The sequence below is a fragment of the Hippocampus bargibanti genome, linkage group LG04 (assembly GCF_051943395.1).
Source record: "Hippocampus bargibanti isolate YZ-2025 linkage group LG04, ASM5194339v1, whole genome shotgun sequence".
Classification (NCBI taxonomy): domain Eukaryota; kingdom Metazoa; phylum Chordata; class Actinopteri; order Syngnathiformes; family Syngnathidae; genus Hippocampus; species Hippocampus bargibanti.
The window spans coordinates 32,794,668-32,816,001 of NC_142737.1; the positions used below are offsets into that span (position 1 = coordinate 32,794,668).

Consider the following 21,334-nt stretch of genomic DNA (forward strand, 5'->3'; position numbering starts at 1 on the left):
ATGAAAACAATAAAACGTTTTGAAACTGCTTTGCTCCGCTCCACTCATGGTTTTTTAATAAAAGAAATAAGACACCGCAGTCGAGGGACTTTGTCATACACAAACATGACAGATCAGCCATCAAGCCGGGACAGCACAGTTATCAAAGTCGAGGCCCGGGGGCCAAATCCGGCCCGCCACATCATTTTCTTTCTGGTAGTTTCGGCCCTATTTATATATATATGTATGTATGTATGTATGTAAGTAAGACCAGTAAGACTACCAGAAGTGAAACGTCCGACACCATCAAAGAAGTACAGATGACGGCTGAAGAAACCTTTTCATCGAAGGACCACTCCTGTACGACAGAGAGCTAAACGCAGACTCTCTCAAAGACGCTTTGAAAATTCTGCTGCAGCTGCGTCACGTCCTTTGATGCCGCTCGGTCCGTTTAGTTTACTTGTCGGCGTGGCGCGTGCAGACGTGCGAAGCCAAATTGGACTTCCGGGCGTAGCTTTGGCCGCACACTCGGCAACTGTAGGGATTTTCTCCCTTGTGCCTTCGCATGTGCGAGACCAGCGTTTCCTTTCGGGTGAAGGTTTGGCCACAAGTGGAGCATCGGAAGGGTTTTTCTCCGGTGTGCGTCTTCATGTGGAGCTCCATGTTTCCCTTCTGGGAAAAGGCCTTGTTGCAAAACGGGCATCGGAAAGATTTTTCGCCCGTGTGGGTTTTCAGGTGTCTCGTCCGATGGGAATGGTTAATGAAAGATTTAGCGCAAACGGAGCATCGGAAGGGTTTTTCGCCCGTGTGCAACCTCATGTGGACCTCCATGTTTCCCTTCTGAGAAAAAGTCTTGCCGCAAAACGAGCAGCAAAAGGATTTTTCACCCGTGTGACTTTTCACGTGTTTTATCAAGTCGGAATTGAAATTGAACTTTTTAGCGCAAACGGAGCAGCGGAAACGCTCCTTGGGGGCAGGACTTTTCTCGCCTGGGACCTTTTTCGGAGACGTTTCGCCGTCAATGTCGTCGTCGTCCGAGATTGGTGCCAGGCGCTCGTCTGGCGGCGACCTTTCAGACCACTCGGGCGCGTCGTGTTCAACTGCTTCGCTTTTCAGGCGTCCGCCGGTCGGGCTGACCTGGGCCTCAAAATGGGAGGAGTCCCGCGGATGCTCCGCCTCCAAACCGGAGTGCCCCCACGGCGGCCGATGGGGATTTTCTCCAATCACCCGCTGGAGATCTGCAGGACGCAAGTAACACAAATACAGTCAAATTTGGGTTTTCGACCATAATCCGTTCCAGAATCATAAGTGGCCCTTTGACTTTGACGCCCCCCTCGTCCCATTTCGATTTGCTCGCTGAACCCAAGTCCAATATGATACAGATAATACATTTGATGATCTCAAAGCGCTTTTCATCACACTCAAAGACACTTCAAAGGACAACCGACAGCATTTTTTTAAAATTTCCTAACTGACATCAGAAAAAACGTTTGATAGCATCTAAAATAGCCAAAACAGGCTGATATTTTTAGTCAAATACAAAATACCAATAAAAATGACTTAAAAGTGTCCCAAAACTACTTCAAAATGACCCCGGAAATGGCAAGTTTCAGAAGGTCCCGCCCCCTTGTTCATAGTGTCACGCCAGGACGTCTTTGCCTTGTTCTAGAATCAAAACAATGGCTTGAGATTCAGAGAAGATGCTTTGTTGTTACGCATCCAGTTATGAATATGATTCAAATAGTTCTGAAGAGGAAAGCATAATTGTTTGCCATCGATTCAAGGAGTCCTCCCATATCAATTCGAGCCGTCAATGACAGCAATGTAGCGCCCAGAAAATGCACAAGATGGCATCCAAGCTCCGATGGAAATGGGCTGATTTGTCTGCTGGGAATTTGTGTTAACTAGTATCAAATAGTAGTCTTGAGGCAACACACAACGATTCACCATTGCGTTTTTTATGTGTTTTGTCCGGAGGTGTCGGTTGTCTTTTAAATGAGCTTAAAATGTAAACCAAAATGTACATCTGAAGACAAGCAGACAGAATTGAAATCAAAATAGATCAGAATCATCTTTAATGCCAAGTCTGCCAAAAAATTGCAAAGAGGCACTATACACTTCTATTCGGGTTACTGTTTAAAGAGTTAATGGCGACGGGGGAAGAAGCTGTTGAAATGTCTGCTGGATTTGATGCAGGTAGCGCCTGCCTGAGGGGAGTCGCTGGTAAAGGTGGTGGGCAGGGTGCGGAGGGTCCAGTAGGATTTTCCACTATATAGTATATCCCGGCAATAGATCGGTCGGGATTTCTCATCTCAGACTTTTTGCCCATTCACGAAAGATTTGAACACCGTGACTTAAAAGTGTCCTTGAGAGTTTTGAAAGGCGCTTAGAAATCAAATGTAAATGTATTCATAATAATAACAATAATGCATTTCATTTCTAAGCGCCTTTCAAAACTCTCAAGGTCACTTTTCAGTCACAGAAGTTTTTTTTTTCTGTGGGTGAGCAGCGGCAGTCACACGCGCCAGCATTCACTCAACCCGGAATAACTCAAAAAGATAGAAAGCTAGCTAGATAGCTAGCTAATAGATAGCTAGCGAGATAGCGAATATGTTTCCTGACTCAAATAGCTAGGTAGCTAGCTATATAGCTAATGTTTCCTGACTCAAATAGCTAGGTGACATAGAGAGCACACAACCAATGAATGAACAACTGGTTCTCAATTTTGTGCCACCGTTCATATTATTACATCCAAATCTGAAATGTGAAATGAAATGTTTTTTCCCCATTCGTCTGACCCTAAAACGTGGCCAGAATTGAGCTGCGGGAAATGTTTTTTTTGCGCCTGCGACGTTACAGCCGCCATTTTTTGAGGATGTGTCGTTACCTTCACAATCGGCGGCCCTCCCCAAAGCTTCTTCTGTGTGATGCCCCGAGGGGGGCGTCCCACGACGATCTTCACTCGGACCGCCGAGATGAAGCTGTGACCGCTCGGGTGGTGGAAGTCGGTTGTCGTCACTCTCCTCGGATACGCCATTTTGCGGCAAACTGCTAACATTGACCTCCTCCTCTTCCTTTTTGATCTGGCGGACTTGTGGATACTCCAAACCGGAGCTTCCCGATTTCATGTCGGGACCTTCTTCCTGATGACTCATTCGCTGATTCACGTCTGCAGGGACACAAGCAGCAAATAATTCACACATTTAGAAAGTGGAGGGGCAGAGTTCAACATTTTTTTTTCTCAACTGCAAAAGAAAAAAAATCGTCGATACGTTCAGAACGAAGACCGCAACACGAGGTCACCGCCACGTGACTCCAAAGCGGCGTTCCAATTGGCTGAAACCTAAATCTAAGATGGCGGCCGTCCGAACCGTGTTGTTTTTCCGTCCAAATGAAAGCACAGCGGATCGACGTCTCGTGCGGCCCGGTCCAATATAACCGGAAGACTATGGGCTTCCGTTTCAATAAAGCGTTGGTTTGTTTGATACGCGCGAATGCCGAATCCAAGTTCGTCGGACCAACCTCGACTTGAGGTTCTTTCTGGTTCGGGGCTGGAAGCGACGTCTGCTCGCCGAACTTTGACCTCACTCTGTCGACGTCACATTGAAACGCGCGAGAGTCCCCGAGAGCGCCTAGATCCGCCTCACCGCTCCGGCTTCAACTTGTGGGGGGCCGTTTTCTCAAAGGCAAACATGGATCAGCCACATTATGGACGCGCAAGGGAATAGAATGAACACAAGGATTCAGACAGGGACATATTTTGACGTTTGAACAAATAAATAAAATAAAAACAGTCATAACATAACAATCAACAAAACGCTTTGAAAGTGCGTTGATTATTTTCCCACCAGTCTGGTTCACTCCTACATTGATGAGATTACCTCCGAAATTTCCACTCGTGTCTTTTTAATGACAAAAGAAAGAACAATAAGACACTCCACTCAAGGGACCTCATCATACATAAACATGACAGGTTGACATCAAAGATAAGCCACCAAGCCGGGAGAGCACTGGTGTCAAAGTCAAGGCCCGGGGGCCAAATGTGGTCCCCCACATAATTTTCTTCGGCCCATGAAAGCAAATCAAGAATGCCAAGTTTCATGATGCTTGCATAAGTCCCAACCAAAATGTCAAAATTAACAAAAGTTCAAACCAAAATTTCACACTGTCACATGTAAACCACAAAAACAGTCTTTATTTTGGACCTCAAATTCCAAAACCAGTTCTTCATTCATTTGCTGTGCAAGTATCGAAACAGCCTCGACAAAGTTGCTCCTTGTAGTACTTTGTATGAACACCAGACGAGACCTTCATGTGCTTATTTTCTCCAGTTGATTCAGTTGTCGCGACACTTCTGACATCAAACAGCCGCACCCGGTTGAGAAATCCACAACCGACCACAGCAAAGAGATCCGATCTCACGAGTCTGGTCCCAAAGGCTCTCAAAGACGGTTTCATAATTCTGCTGCCGCTGCATCACATCCCTTTGGCGAAGGTCTTTGATGCCAGTCGGTCCGCCGGTTTACTTTTCGGCGTGGTGCGTGCAGACGTGAGAAGCCAAACTTACTCTTGCAGCACACTCGGCAAGCGTTGGGCTTTTCTCCCGTGTGACTTCTCATGTGCAAGACCAGCGACGTCCTTCCAATGAAGGTTTGGCCACAAGTGGAGCATCCGGAGGGTTTTTCGCCGGTGTGCGTCCTCATGTGCATGAACAGCATTTTCTTTTGGCCGAAGGACCGGCCACAAATGGAGGAAGTGAAGGGTTTTTCTCACGTGTGCCTTCGCATGTGCTTGACCAGCGTTCCCTTTCGGGTGAAGGTCCGGCCGCAAGTGGAGCATCGGAAGGGTTTTTCGCCAGTGTGACTTCGCATGTGCGTGACCAGATTTCCCTTTAAGGAGAAGGTCCGGCCGCAAGTGGAGCATCCAAAGGGTTTTTCGCCGGTGTGCGTCCTCATGTGCGAGACCATTCCTTCCTTTCGAGCGAAGGTCCGGCCGCAAGTGGAGCAAGTGAAGGGTTTTTCGCCGGTGTGCGTCCTCATGTGCAAGACCATTGTTCCCTTTTCGGAGAAGGACCGGCCACAAATGGAGCAAGTGAAGGGTTTTTCTCCCGTGTGCCTTTGCATGTGTGAGACCATTCCCTTTTGGGAGAAGGACCGGCCACAAATGGAGCAAGTTAAGGGTTTTTCTCCCGTGTGCCTTCGCATGTGCGAGACCATTCTTCCCTTTCGGGCGAAGGACCGGCCGCAAGTGGAGCATCGGAAGGGTTTTTCGCCGGTGTGCGTCCTCATGTGCATGACCATTGCTTCCTTTCGGGCGAAGGTCTGTCCGCAAGTGGAGCATCGGAAGGGTTTTTCGCTGGTGTGCGTCCTCATGTGCTTGACCAGCGATCCCTTTAGGGAGAAGTTCCGGCCGCAAGTGGAGCATCCGAAGGGTTTTTCGCCGGTGTGCTTCCTCATGTGCGTGACCATTGCTCCCTTTCGGGCGAAGGTCCGTCCGCAAGTGGAGCATCGGAAGAGTTTTTCGCCGGTGTGCCTCCTCATGTGCGAGACCATTGTTACCTTATGGGAGAAGGACCGGCCACAAATGGAGCAAGTAAATGGTTTTTCGCCGGTGTGCGTCCTCATGTGCGAGACCATTGTTCCCTTAACGGAGAAGGACCGGCCGCAAATGGAGCAAGTGAAGGGTTTTTCTCCCGTGTGCGTCCTCACGTGGAGCTCCATGTTGTGCTTCTTAGAAAAGGCCTTGCCGCAAACCGAACAGCAAAAGGGTTTTTCTCCCGTGTGGCTCCTCATGTGTGTCATCAATTGGTAATGGTAAGTGAATTTTTTAGCGCAGCAGGAGCAGCGGAAACGCTCCTTGGGGGAGGGACACTTTAGGCGTTTGCGGGAACTTTTCTCGCCGGGGACCTTTTTCGGAGGGCCCGGGCACGTTTCGTCGTCGGTGTCGTCGTCCGAGATTGGCGCCAGGTGATCGTCTGGCGGTGACCAATCAGAGCATCCGGGCGCTTCGTCTTCACCCGCTTTGCTTTTCGGGCGGCCGCCGGTCGGGATCGACACGCTCAAATCCGCATTTTCCTCCTTCTCTAAAGATTTGAATACACATCAAAATCAGTTTTTTTTTTGGTTTGATCCTAAAACGTGTCAAGAATCGAGCTGCGGGAAATGTTTTTTTTGCGCCTTGACGTCACAGCCGCCATTTTTTTGACTACATGTCATTACCTTCACAGTCGGCGGTGCTCCCCAAAGCTTCTTCTATGTGAAGCCCCGAGGTGGGCGTCCAGCGGCGATCTTCACTCGGACCGCCGGGATGAAGCTTTGACCACTCGGTTGGTGGAAGTCGGTCGTCGTCACTCTCCTCGGAGACGCCATCTTGCGGCAAACTGCTGATATCGGCCTCCTCCTCTTCCTTTTTAATCTGGGGGAATTGTGGATACTCCAAAGCGGAGCTTCCCGATTTCATGTCAGGACCTTCTTCCCGACGACCGATTGGCTGATTAACGTCTGCGAGGACACAAGCAAGACGTAATTTACACATTTAGAAAATCATAGAAGGGCAAAGGGGGCAGTGTTGAGTGTGTTTGATGGTGTGTGTGGCAAAGTCATGTATGGGTAATTTTAAAAGTGATGTCACCTCCGAACTAGCTAAACATGTGAGACCCGGATGTTGTCATACCTTTTATGAGCATGTGCAAAATAAATATTTGTTGACTTCACAAACCAATGACTGACACGGTTGTGCGTCATTATTCTTCCATCAATATTAGCCATCGTTAAAGGACAACCGACGTCTCCGGACAAGTTGTGTCCATAATTTGTAAAATGGCTTCAAATGACTTCTACTGAGCGTATTTTACAAAGATTCCACCACATATAGCTATAGTTTACGTTTTAAGAGTCGCGCTAAATATTCAGGAAGTCTTGTTTTTGAGTTGGTGACGAGTCCGTACGTGACGTCACGAAAGGACCGCCCCTAACCGATAAAAAGACATTGTAGCAGTCCTTCCATCACGTCAATGTATTTTGCTGTACTGTTTGGTCTGAAAGCCTTGTGTTGCACCCAAAAGCCGCCAGCAGAGGCTCCATGGAAGGAATTTATCAGCCTGTGGAAATGGGCTGATTCATTCCTCACAGGAGCTCGGTGGCCATTTTTGGGTACGACATTACCCCCTGCCCGTTGGCCTCAAAATGACATGGAATAAATTCTTTCAACGATTGCAAACATGTATGCTTTCCTCTCAGAACTATTTGAATCATATTCATAACTGGATGTGTAACAAGAAAGCATATTCTCTGAAACTGAAGCCATTGTTTTGATTCTCCAGCAAGGCAAGACGTCTTGGGGTGACATCGCGAACAAGGGGGCGGTACCTTCTGAAACTGGCCACTTCCGGGTTCATTTTTTTGCAGATTTTGGACACTTGAAGTCATTTTTATTGGTGTTTTGCATATAACTAAAAATATCATACTGCGTGTTTTGGGTATTTTAGATGCTATAAAACGTTTTTCTGATGTCAGTTAAGAAACAAAAAAAGTGACATCGGTTGTCCTTTAAGGTAAACTACTATCTTGGTGATTGTTTAAGCGCTAAGACTGCTGCAGGAATGTCCAGCGCTACAGGTTATGGGCCCAGTACCACAGGTCGAAGGTGGTTCAGGTTTTTATTCGACGGCGATGAGAAAAATTATGAACTCTGGGAGACGAGGTTACTGGCGCACATGGACCTCAGAGACGTTATTTTGGGCGTTCCGGACATAGACGAGGACAGTGAAGAAGCTCTCGCCGCAGATATGGCTAGAAATGGAGAGGCATATGCAGAGTTGGTGCAATGTCTGGACAATATGGCCTCAAGACGAAGATGGCGCCGCGAATGGCAGCCTCGGTCACACGCTCCCTAGTATTGTTACTTCCGACTTCAACGTACAGTTAGGACGGCGGAAAAAAAATCATTGGCACCGCCCTACCCACCCTCGAGGACTTGCACACCGCAAGAATCCAAACTAGGGCGCGGAAAATCCTACTGGACCCTCCGCACCCTGCCCACCACCTTTTCCAGCTACTCCCCTCAGGCAGGCGCTACCGATCCATGCGCACCAAATCCAGCAGACATTTAAACAGCTTCTTCCCCCAAGCCATTAACTCTTTGAACTCTTTCAACAGTAGCCAAAATGGAACTGTATAGTGCCACTTAGCAGTTTTTTTGACGACGATACTAGTGCAGCGTGTTTTACCGGAAATAAATTCCCTGTGTGTTCTACATACTTGGCAATAAAGATGATTCTGATTCTGATAAGAGCGTATCGGTGGTAATGAGGTACGCAAAACGTGACGGAAGAAGAGCACTGGAAATTCTCCGTGAGCATTACGCCGGAAAGGACAAACCACGGGTGGTGAGTTTAGATTGTGAACTTTCCTCACTCCGAAAAGGCAGCTAGGAGACAGTCACGGACTATGTTATTCAAGCAGAGACTGTATTTACGTCATTAAGGATAGCAGACCAGCACATTAGCGATGGACTTCAGATAGCCAAACTTCAGATAGCCAAACTAACGAAAGTATGAGAGGACTGAAAAAGGTGACAACGTGATGAAAACCAGCGAGACTTCAAGACCGCATGGGAGAGGGAGAGGAAAGAAAATGGACCTGGCTGATGTCGAGTGTTACACCTGCGGTAAAAGAGGGCACATGGCCAGGACATGTCCTCATGCTTCCCAGGCGAGACGAGAGGAAAGAAAGTGGAACACGCCACATCAACACGGTCGAGGACGAGGCCGTGACGACATGAAGAGAGCTGCTGACGAGATTGAGTCAGAGCACACGTCTTTCTTCTTCAATTTAAGTGATCCGACACTAAGAAGAAACAAGAAGGGCTTCATGGTCGACAGTGGCGCCACAGCACATATGGTCAACGACGCCACAAAGTTCAAAACAGTCGACAAGAGCTTCAAACCCGAGGACCACATCATTGAGCTCGCAGACGGAACTAAGGTGAGCGGGATGGCAAAGATGGGAGGAGAGGCCGAGGTCTACTTGCTGGACTCAAGCAAGCACTCTACATCCCATCATTTCCGCAGAACATCTTTTCCATCAAGGCAGCAACAGCAAATGGAGCAGAGGTCCGCTTCAAAGACGATGATGACTGGCCGGTCCACAAGGATGGGACCAAATTCAAAATGGATGTGTATGGTAGGATGTATTACCGAAACACAATGGAAGAGAAGAATGTTGATGAAGCGTATGGCTGTCATGATATCCAAACTCTGCACAAAATACCTAGTCATTGTAATTTTGAAGATGTTGCTAAACTAGAAAAGGTGGTTAAAGGGATGTGTATAAGAGGTAAACGTGAGCCTAATCAAAACTGTGAAATATGCACACAGGGTGAGCTGACACAGAGCAGGAACAAGCAGATGCTAATGCTGCAGTTGTGCTACAACTAGTGCACACAGACCAGTGCGGTCCTATAGAACCGACAGATAGAAACGGCTACAGGTATTCAATTCAATGATGCACGAAACAAGTGCACCCTACTCGCCTCACCAAAACGGAACTGGCGAGAGAGGTTGGAGAACGTTCTCTAAAATGTCTAGATGCATGCTGTTGGAGTAACCTCCCCAAGGAACTATGGACATATGCTGTACAAACGGTCACTCAAATACGCAACAGATGCTACAGTAAGTGGCTACAGCAGACACCTTACCGAGTTTTTACAGGAAAAACACCTAACCTTTCTAACATGCGGATAGTTGGCTGTGAATGTTACGTATATAAACAGGACAAAAAGAAGTTAGATTCCAGATGTGAGAAGGGGATTTTCGTAGGCTATGATAAGTATAGTCCAGCCTATAATGTGTACTACACTGGGACAAGAAAAGTCCTGAGACATAGACTGGTGAAGTTTGTCACGAAAAACAGCACAGATGGTCAGATTCAAACAGGTTGTGACATGTGGGACGACACTCAGAGTTACAGTAAAAAAAACTCCAAAGGTAATCAAGCAGAGTCAGGGACAACTTGAGAACAGAGTGCTGAAGAGACAGTCGAGGCAGATCTGACTCAGACAGACAAAGTTCAGACAGAACATCAAAGGAGGTGTCCTAAAAGACAAAGGAAGGCTCCAGAATATTTAAAGGTGTACCTATGTAAAATTGAGTGTGATGATGACAAAAACGAAAATATTGACGATTTCTAAAAGGTGACTTATAGTGTACCTTGGTCTTTTAAAGAAGCGATGGAGTCTGACAAATCAAAAATGTGAGCTACTACAATGAAAGAGGAGATAAAATCTCTGACAGAAAATGAGACTTTCACTCTGACTTCACTACCAAAGGGCAAGTAGTGGGAGGACACTGGGTGTAGACGGTGAAAGAGAACCCAGATGGATCTGAGACTTGTAAAGCCAGATATGTAGCAAAGGGATATGTTCAAGTGGAAGGGATTGGCTACAGAGAGACATTTTCGCAGACAGCTAACATAGTTTCCGTTCGAGCACTGAAGCAGGTAGCTGTGCAAGAAGATCTCACCCTACACCAAATGGACGTGAAGACTGCATATCTCCATGCCCCAATGGACTGTGAATTATATTTGGAGCAACCTAAAGGTTTTGAGACCAGGTCACAAACAGGAGAACGTTTGGTATGTAAGCTAAACAAATTACTGTATGGCTTAAAGCAGTCAGGGCGTAACTGGAACATGTTACTGGATAATCACCTCATAAAGAATGGTTTTATACAAAATGATGCTGATCACTGTGTCTACTGCAGAGAATCCAAAAATGAGAAAGTCATTCTGTTAGTGTGGGTGGATGACTTAATCGTTGCGGTGAGTAACGATACTCTACTCAGTGAAGTAAAAGAAATGCTAAAAAGAAGGTTTAAGATGAAAGATATGGGTCCACTTAAACACTTCCTCGGTGTCGATTTTAACCAAAGTAAAAGAGAGCTCAAAATAACTCAAAAGAAACACATTGAGAGGATGTTAAGAAAATTTGGAATGTCTGAGTGCAAAGTAAGAAACACCCCGTGTGAACAGAAATTGGACTTTAACAGTGAGGGTGAAGTTGTCAACTCACCAGGGTACAGAGAGATAGTGGGCAGCTTAATATACATAATGACATGTACCACACCTGATTTAAGCTGGGTTCTTAGCAAACTCTCACAACACCTAGCAGAACCAAAACAGCAGCATTGGACTGCAGTTAAACACCGACTGAAGTACATAACGAGTACTACAGATCAAGAACGACACTTCCGAAAATGTGCAGAAAAACTACAGCATAAGGGATAGAGTGATGCTGATTGGGCTGCCGACATAAACGACAGGAGGAGCACCACCGGATACTGTTTCAGCTTAACTAAGGAAGGTCCAGCTATCTTGTGGAAGAGTAGAAAACAGCCAACGGTGGCGTTATCAACCTGCGAAGCTGAGTTTCGCTTCAACACCTTCAAAGAAGTACAGATGGCGGCTGAAGAAACCTTTTCATCGATGGACCACTCCTGTACGACTGAGAGCTTACACAGACGTATTTCTTTTCTAAAATTCAACCAATGCAAAATCCTCACGTTGTTCTAGACACACACACGAGAGAAACCACGAACGCCAGCATGTACATAGAGTATGAAAAACAGTGATTATTGCAAGCGATAAAAAGATATCTAAATACAGTACAGTCTCGTTATATCGATATCGGATATATCGATAGTCCCGGTTATATCGATACTATTTCTATGCCCGCACGGAGAAAATCACATGCAAACAGGGTCGGATATATCGATAGTCCCGGTTATATCGATATTTTTTCGGACTCCCTTGAATATCGATATAACGAGACTTTACTGTACAACACAATTAAATACATGTATGGAAAACAAAAACTGCAACGTTTACATTACTTGCGTTGATAACGTATTCTGCGGCACGTCGAACTCTTTCGCCATTCTTGTTGGATTCTCCTCCACAGCCACTATTGCCTTATACTTTGTTCCGAAATCACAATTCTTACGTTTCCCCATGGTTGAAATTGGTGTTGAACAACTGTATACAAGAAGACTACAGTATGTTTCAGATGCTATTGCAGCAGTAATGAAAGATGTGAGCTCTGTGTACCACGTGACCAACGGTGTTACCGATACAGATTTCGCTAATGGTGGTGCAAATAGGTAATCACATGTTAAACTTGGCTTTACATGCAGTACAGACTTGAAAGGGTTAATCCGATCAGCCGGTGAGTGGGTGTGGCTGTGGAGATAAATGCTGTCTGAACCAGGTGGTTGTTGTTAGCCAAGGGAGACACACCGTCGGTGAGTCCACATGTTGCATTTCCACGTTCTACCTTTCTGTTGATTTAAACTAAAATAATGTCAAAGTAGTGATAGAAATGATTGTGAATGAGTTGCATTCATATCCTGTGTTTCTATTTGTAGGTTTATGGCCTACTTCACTGCTCGTCTACCAAACAAAAAGAACCAATGTATTCAAAACTCAATCAACAATAAATAACGAGAGTGAGTTGAGTTGTATCAGTGTGGTCCCTCTGGGATCCCTTTCGGTGGGAAAACGTGGAAACGTAAATTTAGCGATATAAGCAGAACAAATTGGCTGGCGGGGAATAGAAAAAAGCTATCGTAGTAACCTGATATCGTACAAACCGGAACTAATTACAGTAAAGTCTCGTTATATCGATATTCAAGGGAGTCCGAAAAAATATCGATATAACCGGGACTATCGATATATCCGACCCTGTTTGCATGTAATTTTCTCCGTGCGTGCATAGAAATAGTATCGATATAACCGGGACTATCGATATATCCGATATCGATATAACGAGACTTTACTGTATATCATAAAAGAAAATGAAAATAGTATCAAAATAAGCAGTACTATCGATATAACCGATATCGATATAACGAGACTTTACTGTATGTAGGATGTTTTTATTTTTACAACAATATAGTTTTTGTTTCGATGTTTTTTTTTTTTTTGCTGCATGAAATTGTGAACATGTATGTCTTTGACGAGTTAATCATGTGATACCAAGAAATTGTAAAGCCTTTTTAAGAGCATGCGCAGAATCAAATGTTTGTCGAGTTCCCAGACCAATGATTGACACGCATGTGCATCATTATTCTCTCGTGAGTATTACGCAATGGCTACGAAAAGCGACCATTTTGGTTCCTGTTTCAAACGCAAAGGACTGCTGCCAGAATGTCGAGCGCAACATGTCATTACCTTCACAATCGGCGGCGCTCCCCAAAGCTTCTTCTACGTGAAGCCCCGAGGGGGGCATCCAGCGACGATCTTCACTCGGACGGCCGGGATGAAGCTGTGACGGCTCGGGTGGTGGAAGTCGGTCGTTGACACTCGCCTCGGAGACGCCATCTTGTGGCAAACTGTTGACATCGCCCTCCTCCTCTTCATTTTTGATCTGGGGGACTTGTAGATACTCCATCGCGGAGCTCCCCGATTTCATGTCAGGACCTTCTTCCTGACGACCAATCGGCTTATTCACGTCTGCAGGGACACAAGCAGGAAATAAATCACACATTTAGAAAATGATGGAGGGGCAGAGTTCGACATTTTTCTCTCAACTGCAAAAAAAATGTCTATGTTCAGAATGAATACTTATTCTTTCGCCACAGCAAATCAGTGTCCTCCATCTTTAGAGGTTTGATGCACATGTTTGTTTTGGCCAAGCTTTTACGTCGGATGGCCTTCCTGACACAACCCTCTATATTTATCCGGGCATGGAACCGGCACAAGAAGACATACAGTCATACCTCGGTTTTCGACCACAATCCGTTTCAGAAACCTGTTCGAAAACCGATTTGTTCAAAAACCGAAACAGCACTTTCCTTTAAAATCAAAGTAAAAAATCTTATTCCGTTCAAAGTCTAGAACACAACTTTTTAAAACTTAATAATAGAGCAGGTCATGTGTAAAATTCTATTAAAACGAACTGTAATGTTTTATTTTCAACATCAACATTAACATCTGTACATAAAAATCTCTCTCTCTGTCTGACACGGGGCGTGTTGGCACCTATCCCAGCTGTCTTTGGGCAGTAAGCGGGGGACATCCTGAACTTGTTGCTCACCAATCACAGGGCACACTAACTTTTCAAACCATCCTCTTGCTTGCTTTAAAATCATACTATTCAGGAGATCTTAACCAAATATGTTTGCATTTTCGCAAAAATAAATCAACAATGTTAATGCGTCGGTCACAATGAGGAAGACGTGACGTGTAAGGACGCGGAGGGTAGTCGAGTGATGCACTCAGTTTGGTTGAGAACCGAATTTCGGTTGTATATCGGGCCACACAAAATATGACATTTTCGGTTGAAACACGAATGGGATGAGAACCGAGACGTTCGAAAACCGAGGTTTGACTGTATGTCCCTTTGTGGACATACAGAACAAGCAACTCGCTCAGTAAATAAAAGTCTCCCAAACACAAAATGGTCAAAAAAGCCAAAACTATACTCACAATTTGATGACAATGCTCTGATCTTACGGGGAAATGGGCATCTCTTTCCTTGCATTACATCACAAACAGAACTTCAAAGTAAGATACTTTATCTGAAATAAGACCACAGCACGAAAAGTTCGCCGCCACGTGACGCCATAGCGGCGTTCCAATTGGCTGAAAGCTAAATCTAAATCTTGTTTGTCCGTTCAAATGAAAGTGCAGCGAATCGTCAACTTCCGACTCATATTCAAAATGGCGGGCGTCCGAAGGTCTTGCTAGCTCACCCGTTCAAATGAAAGCACAGCGAATCGACGTCTTCCGATACAAATTCGGATGTTCGGCGCTCGGCCAAAATATAACCAGAAGACTGTGGGCTTCCGTTTCAACAAAATAAAGCGTTGGTTGGTTTGTTTGTAACGCCGCGAATGCCGAATCAAAGTATGGCGGACAAACCTTCGACGCGTATCACAAACCGGGACTTGCAAACCGCCTCCAGTTGTCGTCGGTGTCGCTCGCTCTCCTCCCTCGCTCGACAAAGTTGCTCCTCGTACAAAGCCACGGTCGTTTGGAACAGTCCGAAGATTTTGTATGCGTACGCAATCAGCCGTCCCCTCACCAAGTCTTTCAAAATGTTGTCGACTCGAGGTTCTTTCTGGTTTGGGGCTGAAAGCGACGTCTGCTCTGTCAACGTCACCCTAGAGCGCCTTGAGCCGTCTCACCGCTTCAGGGACACTTGTGTTGCTCCGCCATATTGCGAGTGGCGGATCTGCCCGGTCGTGTTGCTCACCTTGTGGGAGGCCGTTATCTTAAAGGCAAACTTGAATCAGTCACACGTGGAAAGAGCAAGTAGTCTTTAATTATGGAAGCACGAGGGAATAGAACGAACAAAAGGACACATTTTAAGTTTGAAAAACTAAATAAATGACATAAAAACAATCAACAAAACAACGTTTTAAAACTCCTGTGTTCATCTCCACATTGATTATGTTCCCAGCTGGTCGCCATGTATTTGCAAGCTCCTACGTTGACATACCTGGCAACTCTTGAAACCAGAAAAACCGAGTAATACACTGGGGTCTAATTGCCGCAGGCCTTGGTCAGTCCAGGACAAAAAGCAGGATTAACAAAAAGCAGCTAGCAGGGGACAGTGTAAGTGAGGGTATTATCGCCGAGAAAGCACGGTAACTTCACTCGGATATCATCAAGAGGCAACAACATCAACAACCATTACATAGGTAAATAAAACGACTTTATTAGACAGTACGGTTTATTTCTTTAATTACAATACCATCACACATTTATTATACACAAAATAAGGTGTATTGTGTGTAGTTTTCAGGCTTATTTAGTTGAAAATAATGTTTTAGGGGCACCTGGGAACGGATTATTCTCACTTTAATGGTTTCTTATGGGAAATAAATGTTTGGCAGACAAACTCTTCCCCTTGCACACACTTTCTGGGAGCCAATTAAGTTTGTAACCTGAGGTATCACTATATTTTGTGTGGTTTTAAGGCTTATTTCGTAGGAAATGATGTTTTATGGGGACCTGGGAACGGATTATTCTCACTTTAATTGTTTCCAATTGGAACGCCGTTTTGGTGTCACGTGGTGGTGACGTTTGTCGTACCTGACTGGGCTGACCTTCTAACGTTGTGGTCTTCGTTCTGAACATGTCGACGAATTTTTCTTTTGCGATTGAGACAAAAATGTCAGCTCTGAGCCCCTTCTTATTATGTTGTCTTATGATGTTTGCTGATGACATTGTGATCTGTAGCGAGAACAGGCAACAGGTGGCGGAGAAACTAGAGAGGAGGAGATATGCCCTGGAAAGAAGAGAAATGAAGATCAGTCACAACAAGACAGAATGTATGTTTGTGAATGAGAGGGATCCAAGTGCAAGAGTGATGCTACAGGGAGAATAGATAAAGAAGGTACAGGATTTTAAGGTCAACTGTCCAGTGCAATGGAGAGTGTGGAAAAGAGGTGAAGAAGCATGTCCAGGCAGGCTGGAATGGCTGGAGAAAAATATCAGGTGAGATCGAAGTGTTTCAGCTAGGATGAAAGGAAGTGTATAAAACAATGGTGAGACCAGCCATGATGTTAGGACTGGAGACAGTGCTAGTGAAGAAAAGACGGGAAGCAGATATGAAGATGTTCAGGTTTTCTTTGGGAGTGACCAGGTTGGATCGGATCAGGAACAAGTACCGTATTTTCCACACCTAAAAGCCTTCAATGTTTTCAAAAGCTGACCATGCGCCTTATAATGCGGTGCGCCTTATACATGGATCAATATTGAGCCGCAACAGTTATCGCAACTATGGTAAGCAGCCGAGATTCCATTTCCCCCCGTAGAAGTAGTAGTGCGCCAGGACAACATAAGAATTTATGGTGTCGAAGGGGGGGCTGAGACCAACTTTACAACGATGGTAGTTTGTTGATCAGCTTTTGAGAGAAAAGCTTGAGCTTTCTCCTCACACCGATCTCAAGATTGAACGAGTGCATCGGGCACTAGGCCGAAAACATCCCGCTGACTCCCCGCCGAGGTCAATAATCATAAAATTCGCCAGCAACAAAACGAAGGAGGAGATCCTGCGTAAAATCTGGCACCAAAAGGCTTTTTTTGTTTCAAGAGAAGAGAGTTTTTGCCGACCATGACGATGCACCAGAGACCCTGAAGAAACGACGAGTGTAGGACGGTGTTTGGGCATGGGTCAATACATGTGGGGGTGGGTGTATATGCAAACAGGTATATGGATGTGTATGTGTGAGTAAGAAGATGTGTGTCGTTGAATATGAACGCATATGGGTGTAGAAAGTGAATGTATTTACCAGTATTACATGAGCAGGGGGAAATGTACGTCGGAGAAGATAATGGGTAGGTGTGCGGTTGTAGATATAGCTATGTATGCGTATACATCTGTGTAAGGGTGTAAGTATGGGTATGTATGTATGTATGTATGTATGTATGTATGTATTGTATATACGGCACCCGTTACGCAATTGGAGCATCAATTGGCAACTAGATCTGCGAAGTGCTTACCACATAGTTCGCATCAAAGAGGGGGACGAGTGGAAAATCGCATTCAAGCCGCCCTGAGGGCATTTTGAATACTTGGTGATGCTGTTCGGGCTCACCAACGCTCCCGCCGTATTCCAGAACCTTATTAATGATGGTCAAGGATTGGTCAAGGATTGGTCATATGTGGTGGGGACTTTAACATGAGATTAAATTTTAAAATGGATGCATCAAAAACAGCACAATAACCCGATGGCGGATCAAGTGGGAAAGATGATAAAGGAGATGGGCATATGTGATGTATGGAGAGAGCTTAACCCAACCACGAGAGACTATACTTTTTACTCGGCACCACATCATAGTTATTCAAGGATTGATTATTTTTTCATGTATAATAAAGACATCGGCCTTATAAGGACGTGTAAAATTGGAATAATGGACCTATCGGATCACAGCCCAGTCTATTTGGACATACAAATAAAATACAATAAAGGGCCTTACGCCTGGAGACTTAACTTAAATGCATTAAAGGGGAAGATGAAAGAAGAAATCAAAGATGAAATCTCACTGTTTCTATTAGAAAATGATAACGGAATGGTGCCCCCAAACATGGTATGCGATGCAGGCAAGGCCGTCTTAAAGGGGAAAATAATCGCAAAATTGGCTTTAGAAAAGAAAAACAAACAGGAAAAAACTGGAGAAACTCGAAAAATCATTACAGCAACTAGAGAGTCAACACAAAAAAAAATCCCAAATGACGGTGGCCCAAGAAATTACGACAGTTAAAAAACAGATACAAGTGTGCCTTATTTTCTTACAATTTATTTTCTTAAAGCACAATTACTATGAGGCAGGCATTAAAGCAACGAAAAATCTGGCATATAAATTAAGGAAGAAACAAGCAGAGAGGGTGGTTCCTAAAATCTAGAGGTTAAAATCTTTTGCTAAGATTTTAACCTCATTGTCGTCAAATGAGTGGTTGCTAGCTTATTGGTGCATATGTACTGCCGATTGAGGCCCACTAGTATTATCCCTGCGATGTTGATAGTCTTTTATTGAGAATTTGTTTAGTCTCCCCAATGTATTGCTCTTTACAATGTTCATTTTTAAAATCTATTGAATAAACTACACAACTTTGTTTTTCATTTGGCAGCCTATCTTTTGGATGCACTAATTTTTGCCTTAGTGTTTATCGGTTTGAAATAAGTAGGAATTTTGTGTTTCCAAAGGACTCTGGAGTTTTCTGAAACTCCTGCAATGTAAGGTACTGCTACTCCTCTCCTTTTAGTATCTTTGGAATTTTTGGTTTCATTCCTTATTCTTTCCTTTTGACATTTGTTAAAAGACCACTGAGGGTAACCACTGTTTAGAATTATATGGAACCCATTTCATTAACATTGACAAATTTGTACAAACATCAATCACAAACATAAATGCAATACAAAGTAGAAAAATATCTATTTTTGTTTCAACAGTGCAAATATTCGCAAGAATCTATGACGTATCAACTTCAACATAAATATACATATATACACATGAGAGATCTTGATCTTATTTTGCCTCTTCATCTTTGGAGGAGCATTTCATTCTCAACACTGTACAATGTTGACCAAAGAACAGGACAGCTATTCCATCACCATAGGAAGTGACATATTTTCCCATTTGTTCTTCACTCATCATAGAAATTACTGCCATGTCACCCTGAAAAGATAAAGTGTGAGAATAAATACTTCCAAGTGTTTACTTTGTAGCCTGGTCCTAGTGCCCGCCACAACTTCATGATAACTTTTTAAACTAATTTAACATATTCACATCATTGTCCGTTTTTAATATTACATGACAATAATAAATCAGGGAGCAGCAGCACACTCACTAACTGTAATATCACTTTTAAATTGTCTTTCCACGATGCATTTAACAGTGTTTTTCAAGCCAAGGCACATTTCTTCCGTTGAAATTATCTCAGGGCACACCCCCAACTGAAAATGTGGGGAAAAAAGTATTAACTGTTAATGTATGCTTTTTTTCCCCACATTTTTATTATATTATTAATAATTAACAATATACCAGCCACAGCATACACAAAACACATAATGTGCAGCACAATATGACAGGTCATCACATTTTAATAACAATTAAATGAAAAAATATATAATCAGAATCAGAATCATCTTTATTGCCAAGTATGTAGAGCACACAAGGAATTTGTTTCCGGTAGAACACGCTGCACTAGTATCGTCGTCAAAAAAACTGATAAGTGGCACTATACAGTTCCATTTTGGCTACTGTTGTAACAATGTTATATTGGTAATATAAGCTTTTTTTTAACGTTGAAGAATGATGTTATATTATAACAGGATTTAACTAAACACAAAGAAAAAAGTATTTTATAATCTTTCATATTTATATTTACTCAGTGTGAAACCTGCGCCTGTTTGGACGAACAGAGAGCTGATATCCTGGCCGGGATGCATGAAAGACACACACGAAACTCTTCCTCCACAGCTCTCAGTCTTTCTCTGTCTTTTGTTTTGACTGCAGTCAGGCTTGAAAAGCTCACCTCACACATATGTTGTGGAAAATGGGAGCAATGTCAAAATAGCTTTGTTAGCCACCATGGAGAACTCGTTGGCAGCTGCCAACCAAAAACTGTCCAAAGGTAGATCAGCAAAGGTTAGCTTGAGGCCACGATCTTGTCTCAGTTCAGTTAGTTCCTCCTGCTCCTGCAAAGACATGTTTATTCCAACAGCTGATGCTGAGCTGAATGTGTCCCTAACCCAGCCAAGGTGCTCCGTGGAGGCTGAAGAGAAATAAAATGTAATCTTCTCAAGAGTTTTCAGATGTTTCACTATTAACTCACACAGTGCAGTAGTATTGACATCTTGCCATTTATTGGTGAGTGGGAACATTTCAAGATTGCCCCTTTCCACATGTTGCTGCCAGAGGTGCACCTTTGAACGAAAACTATTTCTTTTATCTGAACTTGTAAGCAGATTTTCATTTCGACCTTGCATTCGTGTGTTCAGTTCATGGATGATGAAAAATATCTGCCAGGAAAATTACCTGTTTCCCCGTTTGTTCACACAGGCGAACAAAGTATTCCACGACCACATGAGGAGTGAATAATAGCTGAAATAAAAGTGAGGAGAGCGGGTAGACAGGATTTGATGAGGATAGTAGGGAGGGGGCCAAGTTGACAGGTGGAATTCTTGGACTTGGTGATGAGGTCAGAAAGTAAGGAGGGATGAGGGAGTTCAAAAGACGACAGCAGTTGATAGGGAGTAGGAAGGTTGGGGGAGGGGGAGGATACAGAGGAGCCGAGGTGCTGGTGGATCTTGTCGATCTTTTCAGTGAAAAACAGAAGTAGTGCGTTGCAGGTGTCTGAGGAGTGAAAGTGTGGGGAGAGAGATAGGAGGTTGAATGATTTTGGTGTACAGGGAAAACAGAGTCCGTGGATTCCCAGTGTTAGCGTCAATCAGTCCAGAATAGTATTGTGATTTTGCGCGTGCGGTCTTTCTGTAAAGTCTTTCCAGCTGCCGAGTTTTCGCCTTGGTGGAGCGGAGTTGGGCGGTGAACCAAGGGGCGGATCGAGTGAATTGGACTGACCGGGATTTTACAGGAGCAAGGGTGTTGAGCATGTTTGCAAGGTCCGTGTTGTATCGGGAAACAAGTTCATCAGGGGGGAGTTGTAGTCCGGATTGAGGTTGGCAGCCATTGCAATGAGGGTGACAGTGTCAATGTGTTTGATGTTCCGATAAGTGATGATGCGCGGTGGCTTGGGGAGAGTGTGATGGGAACGTTAAATGAGACTAGGAAATGGTCCGTTACAGGTAGTTCGTTTGCTGTGCAGTCGGCGAGGGTAAACCACAGCAGCA

The 21,334-nt window shown here is 44.4% G+C and overlaps 1 protein-coding gene across 2 annotated transcripts; it reads right to left on the minus strand.

Moving 5' to 3' along the window:
• Positions 1-39: 39 nt before the first annotated feature.
• LOC148899789 (uncharacterized) lies at positions 40-14,825 on the minus strand. 2 transcript variants are annotated; one of them, XM_088995237.1, is made up of 6 exons: positions 14,726-14,825; positions 14,460-14,551; positions 13,203-13,484; positions 6,198-6,479; positions 2,867-3,148; positions 40-1,217 (listed from the first exon to the last, which is right to left on the minus strand). In XM_088995237.1, exons 2-6 carry the CDS (start codon positions 14,512-14,514, stop codon positions 436-438), a joined length of 1,683 nt encoding a protein of 560 aa, XP_088851363.1. In that variant the 5' UTR covers positions 14,515-14,551; positions 14,726-14,825; the 3' UTR covers positions 40-435. The 2 variants fall into 2 exon arrangements, with proteins under 2 accessions (XP_088851363.1, XP_088851361.1); XM_088995235.1 differs by lacking the exons at positions 40-1,217; positions 2,867-3,148 and adding an exon at positions 3,357-6,061.
• Between the last annotated feature and the right edge of the window lie 6,509 nt (positions 14,826-21,334).

Coding starts and splice junctions, on each gene's coding strand:
- LOC148899789 (XM_088995235.1), bottom strand. CDS start 14,514: ATGCAAGGAAAGAGATGCCCATTTCCCCGTAAGATCAGAGCATTGTCA. Junction 13,485..14,459: donor CAGAGCATTGTCATCAAATT/GTGAGTATAGTT, acceptor GTGTCCCTGCAG/ACGTGAATAAGCCGATTGGT. Junction 6,062..6,197: donor GAGCACCGCCGACTGTGAAG/GTAATGACATGT, acceptor TCAAATCTTTAG/AGAAGGAGGAAAATGCGGAT.